Source organism: Ixodes scapularis, unplaced genomic scaffold (assembly GCF_016920785.2).
Source record: "Ixodes scapularis isolate PalLabHiFi unplaced genomic scaffold, ASM1692078v2 PGA_scaffold7__128_contigs__length_106722199, whole genome shotgun sequence".
Taxonomy (NCBI): Eukaryota; Metazoa; Arthropoda; class Arachnida; order Ixodida; family Ixodidae; genus Ixodes; species Ixodes scapularis.
The window spans coordinates 93116558-93126150 of NW_024609882.1; the positions used below are offsets into that span (position 1 = coordinate 93116558).

Genomic DNA, 9593 nt, shown 5'->3' on the forward strand with positions numbered 1-9593 from the left:
GTCGAGTAGTTGATTGGTGTGTCTGAATATTTAGACAGTGAGAGTTGACTCACCTCAAGATGAAATATATGACCAGTGTGGTATGACTTTTGACCCGGGGTATTTAACCCCTTTCATGAGCTGTGGGATATCGACTTCCCACCCACGCCTGATCTGTATTGGGCTCAAGGGAAAACAAATTCTCGCCATTGTACAGTGCCGCCATCTAGCGGAAGACATGCCAAACAAGAAAAAAATATTCTGTTCTCTTCGGGCGGTGCAAAAATAAAGCTGCACTTTTCCGAAACATTCCCACTCACAGCGTACTCAGGCCCTTGTATTTATGAGGCTGGTTTCCGGTAAATGCTGATGACTAGAGCTTCATAATGTATTTAACCTTCTAACTTACCAATAAGTCGCTCTGAGCAAACGAATGAATCTAGATAATTTGAAAGCACATGTGCCGCAAGTAACTTTCTCCGCGTTAGTCGAAGGGGAAAGTATTGTCGCCGTTTCCTAGATGCAACTCTCTCCCACGCAGCCTTCGAAGCATCAGTTCTTGACGGAAACAAATATATTTTTTTTAGATAGCTTCGAGAAAGAAGAAAGTACGTTGACTTGCAGAAAAGTGATCTTCAGCTCCTGCAGTTTTTCTCCTCATCATTAAAATGAGTTCACTATTTTTTGAGCAAGTGCTGGGCGATGGAAAGCATATTTACCACCCTGGTATCTTTTTGTAATCCGTTTCAGCTTATGATGAACCGCAACGGACGCTACAAGTCGTAGCAGCTAATCCAGCACATGTGAACCTATCACGTGACCACGCGCCTCGTGGTTCGCCGCGTTCGCCCCAACGTCGACGTGACGCTCACGCGGCATCGGATTGGCTCCGATAGCTCGTAGGGTTCTCTGCGGTCTATCGTAAAGAAAAACGAAGCATAGTGCTTTGCAGAAAAAAAAGTGATCTTGGCCACAGACCTTTATTTAAACACTTATACGAAAGAGCAAAAAAAAATGTTAACCACGGATTTACAAGAAAGTCTCCCTTGAAAGGGTGAACGTGAAGCGAAATGTAATGATAACAGGAGTGCAGCTCACCTGCAGTGTGAAGAGTGTCCTAAATCACAGCGCCACACACTTACCCAAAAGACATATCAACAGCCCAAACATCACACTATGCGTACATGAACTTGCCGATTGGATGCCTATTTTTTATGAATTAGCGCAGCTGAAGAGATTTTGATCTACTCGCGTCTGCAATGTGAGGCCGACGTCTTTCAATATAATTTCTTTGTGCGAGTTTTGGGTGAGGTTCATTCTTGTCAATACAGGCAATAAGGAAAAAAAAAAGAGTGAATGCTTGGCCTAGTCAGTAGCGTATTTAACTCGAAACCTCAGATTCGTAAAGTCGGAACCCGCCTCCGCCTAGAATTTTAACTTTTTTTTTAAGGTTTATAATGTGAAGTTATTTAAGATATGCGGCGACCTTCAATACGAAATACATGTGTTTTAATCCCTTTCATTCCACACGTTACATCGCGTTTCACGTGAGTCCGTGGGTTGTTTGGAATTCTCGCGCGAGGTCATGTGGGTCTGACGTCATGACCCTATCGACCAATCCTGGATTTTCCCGTCCTGCCGACGCCGGTTTTTTTTTGGCGACACGAGCTTCTGAAAGCGATCACTTTAATAAACACCGTATATCCTCATTTATTCCGCGGCCCTATAATCACACGCCATAAAACTGATTGCTGCCGAACCGGAAGTTTCACCCATAATTGATTTTACTTTTGGTCAAGAAACGCCCCTAAAACTGGCACTAAAATTGCCATTAACTCAGTGACAGATAGTCAAGCAAAGGACTGACGACAAAAACTGTAACAGCCGCTGAAGCATCGACGAGCGTTGAGCTTCTTTCTTATATAGATAGTGGTGCAGGCCCCCTAAGCCACGTCCTCAGCCAACAACACCTAAAATAATAAGAGCCTCCACATGGCCTTCTCTCCCTTCATGAGACGTCATCAGAGTCGGATCGCGATAATTCGGCTATTGGGCCCGAGCCGAACCTTTGAAGCTCTGATTGGACAGGCGCCCCAGCCGAACACTGACGCACCACTCGTGCCCTATCTCAGACCTCGATCGATCTGACTGCGATGACAGTGTGATGGCCTTCTGTCAAGGTAGTGTTGGTTCACCGTAGGCTTCTTCATATCATCCGCGGCTGTACAATTTCGAGAGTCCCAGGGACGGAGGTGTTTTCCCATATCGCCTTGCTGGTCTAGGCCTAGGAAATACAAGTGAGCAAAATACGAATACAAAAAATGTAAATATTAAGTAACCCGTATTATTATTTTTTTTTTTTTTGTTTGTGGTTACAGCATGCGAGAATGTGAAGCCTTGTGCTCCCGCTTGGCCATCCTGGCGGGCGGCCGCTTCGTCTGCTTGGGCTCCACGCCGGAGCTCAAGGCCTCCTTCGGCGCCGGTGCCACTGTCCTGGTGCGCGGCCTCGTCGACGTGGAGTCCCTGACGGCGGCCATGACCGCTCGCTTCCCCGGATCCGCCCTGCGGCGTCGGCACGCCAACTCCCTCCTCCGATTCCACGTGCCCGGTCAGGCCTGGCACGTCCTCTTCACCGGCCTAGAAGAACTTCGGTCCGACGGCACGCTCCAGGAGTACCTTGTCAGCGACGTAAGCCTGACGGAAGTCTTCCTGCACTTCGCCAAGACGAGGTCGACGGTGTCGTCGCAGTCGTCGTTCGCGTCCACCGCCTAGCTGTCGTCCGACCTAGGCACCTCGTCATCCCGTCGAAATATGTCGGTGGCTGTTTGCGCGATCTATTTGGAAGGGGGAGGGTTGGTGTAATAAGGGCCCCACCAAATTAGTTGATTGAATCGTTAATTCTTTGAATCAAAACGCCTAAATATATTTACTAGGAAAGAAAAAAAATAATTACTGCCATGCTCCGTTTCACATAAAGAACAATCGCAGCCGGCGCTACAAACCGATTCAGCCAATTAAGCAGCTGCAAAAATTGTATCGTAAAGAAAACCTAAAAAAATACCCCAAAATGAAGAATCAAGAAAAAAAATCGCTCTCTCATTTTTTTAAATATTTAATTACTCTTATGTTTCGTGCCAGTTGATTAAACGCAATGGCCGCAAACAGCGCTCAAATCGCGGACAATGAAAAAAAAAACACAAAAAACACAAAAAAACAGTGTCTTTTAATTTTGGGCGTGACGACCTGCATAACGGCCCAGATTTGTCAGGCCATTACCGTGCAGTGTCTGTGAGCTCGAATAGGCAAAAGTTAGGGTAACACTGTCGGCTGCTTTCCTCTATTCCCTGGATAGCAGACAAGATTTGACGTTTCAGGTAGTTAACAAATCATAAAGTATACATGTCAAAGTACAGCGCACAATTTGTGTGCTATTTTGTCCTCCCAATAACTAAATTCATGACTCCATTACGACAAACAATCGAAAATGTAATTTGTGTTTGCGGGAGTATATCAGAAAAGAAAGGGATGAGGTGCACATGAGTCTTTGGGAAGCTTATGCTCTTTCTTAGCCGAAAAAATGAACCACCATTTGTATAATAAAATGCATTAATACAAGATATCTGTGTTTGTATTCGGGATTCACCAGTGGAACCAAGAGCGTCGCCAGATTCGCCGAACGCTCACTGTGGTATTCGTTGCTACTCATTCAGGGGATGGGTGGCGCAGCAGCTCGAAGCACGTAGAGCGAAAGTTCGCGCTGCTGAACCCAGGGATCCTGGGTTCTATCCCCATCCCTGCCCGTTTCAATCTGTATGAGAATCGTACTGGCGTGCGGTCGTGTATCGCTACTGCGTGGTGTACGTTAAGGACCCCAGGCTAGTGGTGGTACAGCACTGGCTAAAGCTCCCATCTACAGCTGAGGGACAGGTCGCCCGTTGAGGTAGACTAAGTTCTAGGCTGAATAAACATACACCCCAATTTATTTTTGCTACTATTTTGACTCGTAAGTGATTGACAGTTCGTTTGGTTTGTGAAGCTGTCAGTACGATGCTTAGTCAGCACCACCTAAACTTCTATTCACTTTAAGAACCGCCGTAAAAAAAGTCCGACTTCTTGCTCAACTTAACTAATTTCCCCTTTTATCGATTGAGCTAAAAATATATGGAGGTGCATCTTCAATTAAATTTACGTTATTGTATGAAGACGTACACGTTGCAAATCCCCCCAAAAGCATCGTTTCTTTATTTAACAACCAAAACCTGCAAAAACTTACTTTTGGGGTGCATAAAAAATAGGATAATCTTTTTTGTTTTATGTGATAACGCGTCTTTGGTGCGTAGAATGATCAAGGCCTTTGAACTACCTCCTTTTCTATTAAACGTCCTCACCCTGATTGTTCCCGTTCAGCAATGCGCCTCTTTTGAAGTCATGGTTTCAGAGAAAAGAGACGTTTGCGTTCCATGGATTCACGAGCGACCTTGACAGGCTTTGAAGCGAGAGGCTCTTGCCAGCTCTCGTGGTATGCACTCGCGTTTTCTTCTCAAGTTCCTCGAACCCGCGTTTTCCCAAAAAAGGTAGATTAGGCCCGAGCCTCACGGTGAAACTAGTTTGACGCTCTGCTTGGACACATTGCGCACACGAACGGTTACGCAGCACTCGTGCCCGGTCGGCCAATGTGGTCGATATCGCCCCGATGACGTGAAAACGCTAGTTTAAAATATTTAATTATTCTAATAAACCCTTTCCAAAAATCTGCCCTTTCGCGCTGCCATCTTTGACTGCTAGGCCATGGAATGGCTTCTGAGCGTGCTCTATGGCTTTGTTGCGCGGTATAAATGACGCTGCTTATCCTCCCACACCACAGTGCCTCACCATTTTTCGTTTGAGTGATATGTGATGGAAAGGTCTATACTTGTTTTCACTTTAAGTCTGACGGAAGCCAACACTGCGAACAGATCTAGACAATCAAGCAGTGTCAAACGATCATCGCCAGGACGCTCATCCAACACCACCTATTCGCGACTCCAGCAAAACGAACGGCCCTGGAAATCACTGAACTGGCCGGAACAGGTCCCTTCGCGATTTCTGCTCGACTCTTCTGGCTTCCGTGTTTCCATGCTGTCGGTGGTTTGCGCGACAGTTCTAGCGGTGACTGTGCCGTAACCGTAGTACCGCCTTGTTCTCAGGTTGCTCTGCACGCGACCTACGTAACCGCGTGAGCCAGACATTTTGCGGTTCTCAACGTTCATCAGCCCCGTGGAAGGACAGTGGGCAGTCCTTTCCTCATTTTCTCGAGAAGGTCAAGCCTCTGGATGTTCGCTTACCCCAACACATTGCCGCAGGTTCGAAACGTGGAAGATAAAACGCGGGGCAACCAATTTTGAGTCCAATGCTTACTTGCTGCTGCCCCAGCTTTGTGCGTTGAGCTGGCGCATGGCACGGCACAACCTGGGGTGCTATGTTGCGCTTTTTGCACTCCCAGGATACTTGGAAGAGGGAAGTGACATCAACGACTAGAGCAAATGCAGATTGGATGTTGACAGAAGAAAACAAAATCAACATCCAATCTGCATTTGCTGCGTTGTTGACGTCACTTCCCTCTTCCAAGTATCCTGGGAGTGCAAAAAGCGCAACATAGCCCCCCTGGATTCGACCGCCCTATTTGCCCGATAGTGGCGCCCCCTATAGGACGCTGGAATCGCGAATGTAGTGCCACTAAATAAGCTCATTTAGTGGCTCTAGCTTAGAGTATAGGCCTTTTGTTCCCGGTATTCTTGTGGGTGTCTCCATCTTCGTGCTTCGCGCAGAGCAGACGCAAGTGCCGATTATCATGACTCAAAAGTGCGACTTCCTCAGCATTAGATTCGGTGTTATGAAGCTTTTGTACCATTGATCTGCTCTGTCGCGAACTGTTTAGACCTTGGTGTTTTCATCTCAAATCGGGCAGGCTAAAAGGGTCTAATTTTTAATTTTGACAAAAAAAAATTATGTTTTGGGGGCATTTCTCAAATGAAGGAGGGCGCAAACTGCATATTCCCCAGATTTTTTGTTCTCGAGTTACGAAGCCTAGAAGCCGCAGTGGCAGAAACTAGTGTTTTTGCCTGCCGTCGCAGGTCGCGTGTTTGACACCCTCTGCTGACGCTAGTGTTTTTTCTACACTCTTTTAACTTTTCTCCTAATTTAATAAGTACTATAAAGATACCTTTACGTATTCAAATATTTTTAGAAACAGTATTGTTTTCTAAATAAAATGTCGAACTCGTCTCTCAGGTTGATTTTTGGTCAAGTTTGACAGGTCATTACTTTGTCTGTACTTAAGGTAAATTTTCGTTTTTTGGCTCTATTGAAAGCCCAAAGCAAGTCCATTATAGATAGAATAATATCATTATGATTTGTTGAATAACCATTCCGCTACCTTCACTCAAACTTCGTAAGTAATAACAAATGTTGAAAGTTTGAGGTCGATTTTCTCAAAAACCCCATTTTCGTAAATTTTTGTTTTTTAAATTCTTTTAGTCGACTAAAGGAAAAACAATCTAGAAATATAATATTTTGGTTGTATGTCCTCTATTTGAGCCTCAATCGTGTGAAATGCGTGCTCATCTGACTAAAATACAGCAACCTTATCATCACTGCGCGCCTCTACGATTTCGGAGATATATTTTTATTTTTGTTTAAGTGTTCAAAAAAGAACGTGAAGTAGGCGAACTTGTGATATTCATTGTAATTTAAAACTTGAAATAAGGTAGAAACCACATAAGCAAGCACACTAGAAAGCAATGAGTAACAAGTATACACAAATCAAAAGGCCACGCAACATTTCAAAAATTATTTCTATATAGAAGTTTAAAATAAACGATGGTGGCTACCCGTTATCCAGCCTATTACGAATGAATGATAAATTTTCACACCATTCAAATCTTGTACATAAATTTTCTGGAAATATGCGCCGGGTTTTGTTCTCCTCACATCTTGGAGATCGCGGGCGGTTGACTGCACAGTTCTTGCACCTCAGTAATGTAGAAACGCGCGCACAGAACCTTGTAAAAAACACAGAAACACCGATGTCACATTTTCCGAAGGCACTGTATTTTTTTACTAGTTCGACGTAACTGTGAATCAGTTTTCCTACTGTGTAGGGTTCACGTAGTCCATGGTTGCAGTTTTGAACATGCCGGCACGCACTCCCTGATGATCGTTTGAATTACGGGACGCAAAGCGGTACGTGTATTCCTTGACACGGGTAGGCAGCCACTCTGGGCTCTCGCAAATCTTTACGAGGGCAACGTTCAAGGCACCTTCCTCCATTGTCTTCCTCCACACGTGTGACGATCAGATGCCCCTTGGTGGGTTTACCTTTTCACATCTTTTTTCTTGAGCTCCCGGAAACGCGTGAGCATCTCTTCGGCAATTGAGATTAGAACAATTCCTTTGACTTTCGGTCTGAGTGCATCAACGGAGCTTTGCGCGTTCGTTATGGAGTATGATTCTGTAGTTGTCAAGTTATACATGGATGCCTGGTGCTTGAGCACGCCGCCCACTCCATCACACGAGCTTTTCCCGTGCCCTGATGCGGAAAATATCCACTTGGTGACGACATTCATTTTCTTGAATTCGCACATCTGTCGCCTGTTTTTGAAGTGGCTTGGAGCACCGTCTGAAGTGTGAACGAGTTGCGTGAAAATAGGCAATACTTCCTCCAGCCGCCGTTCGACGACGTTGAGCGCAAAAAGCGCATGGGACGAGTCATGGACGATGTGGTCGCTCACTACGCCGAAGTTTAACGATCCCTGTTCGGTCGTAGCCACGCAGGTAAAAATTGAAGCCATCTTGCTCTTCCAGTGATCTCCTTGCACCGCGCGCAAGATCACGACACTCCAGGGTCGCTAAACTCGTCAAGCACAACTTTGTGCCCGAAGTTTGCGGAACGCGCTAATTGGACTCTCGCGACGCTGACGTAGCGCCGAGCGAGGTGTCAATCATTTGAACGCTCATTTCTTTGAGAGAGGCAGAATGTAGCAAAGTTCATCGAGGGGCGCGTGCGGCGCGTGAGGGGCGCGAGGAGCCCGCTGATTGAACGGCTTCGCCGATGACGTAGCGCCCATTTGCCCCTACATCCCTACGCCAAGCCAAAATTAATGCTTTGCAGATTGTCCCTAGGCGACCTGCTGCCGCTCGAAATCCCTCCGAAGTTTGTGTAAAAAAGAAACTTCGTTTGTCGAAGTTGTCGCTGACGTCAAAGTGACGTTTCCGAACTTTGCGAGAGCCGTGGTTTGAGCTCGAGATCTTCGCTTCGGATCGAGGCGAAGTTAAACTTTGTCAACATGGCAATGCCGTACGCTGCGGCCGAGCTTATCTTCCGCCACCGTCGGCGTCGCTCCTGAAACCACCGGGGACGCCTTTCAACTCTTCGACGACGACTTTCGGCGACAGCACCGGCTATCGAAAAGTCGTTGTGCGTTGACTCTGCGACGAGCTTCGTTCGGCGCCCGGACTTCGAGGCGGCGGACATTCCCGTCTACCATGACCGTGGAACAACAAGTTCTCTGCGCGCTCCGGTTCTCCGGAACCGGTAGCTTTCAAGGCATGGTGGCGACTGACGAGCACCTGTCAGTCTTCCACATGACTGTAAGCCGGGCTGTCAGAGTTTTTGCGGCAGCTGTCGTTTTTTTTTTCCTGTAATATCCGAAGAGGTACTAATAAGCTGGTATACAATTCAGAATGTTGGGAAACAAACAAGCACCGGGGTAATTCTTGGGTAGGGTCGAGTCTCCCGGCAGCCAGCAGAATTATTTACCCGAAATTCTACTTGCAGTCGTCACTCATTGACGGTCAAATCAGTTCATCGAATGACGTGTCATCGACAGATCGTTTCATCGGCACGCGATGTAATCACATGAAAGAGATTTTCTTCCGTTAGAGGTATATCCACATTAAAAATTTTCACACCTTTATACATGTAAGTGGGGTGTCCCATAACTAACACCCTAATAAGTGTAGCGATGGACCTTATAAAAGAAATGTAAACCTCACACCTTTAAAAATGTGTGATATTTAAACACGTTTCTTAAAACGTGTGATAATGCACTACACCTTTTTATAAAGATGTAAAACTACAACACCCCTTCTCGTCAGGCTATACATTTAAGTGGGGTGTCCCATAACTAACACCCTAATAAGTGTAGCAATAGACGCTATAAAAAAATGTAAACCTCACACCTTTAAAAATGTGTGATTTTTTAAACACGTTTCTTAAAACGTGCGATAATGCACTACACCTTTTTATAAAGATGTAAAACTACAATACCCCTTCTTGTCAGGCACGTAGCCAGGGGGGGGGGGGGGGGCATAAGGCCCGGCCCCCACCCCCCCGAAATCTTCCATTTTGCTGGGGCCTCCTCTCCCCCCCTCCCCCTCATAGAGCACCTTGTCATCAACGCCCGCCGCCCCCCCCCCCCCCCCCCCCCCCCCTCCCTTAAACAAAATTCTGACTACGTGCCTGCTTCTCGTCAAGGTCTATTACCACAGTACCTTTCTTTTTCGGGGTGTACACAGTGGCCCGGGACCGAATAATATGACTGAACAAATAAATTATACAAACGAGTCGTCGAAAC

General features: G+C 46.2%; 1 protein-coding gene across 1 annotated transcript in view; it reads left to right on the top strand.

Moving 5' to 3' along the window:
- Positions 1-3596, top strand: part of LOC8040344 (retinal-specific phospholipid-transporting ATPase ABCA4) — a 223262-nt gene extending 219666 nt beyond the window's left edge. The window contains exon 20 of the mRNA XM_029977824.3: positions 2358-3596. Within this exon, the coding sequence (XP_029833684.3) occupies positions 2358-2751 (394 nt within the window). The 3' untranslated portion in view covers positions 2752-3596. The remainder of the gene's footprint in view (positions 1-2357) is intronic.
- The last annotated feature ends 5997 nt before the right edge of the window (positions 3597-9593 follow it).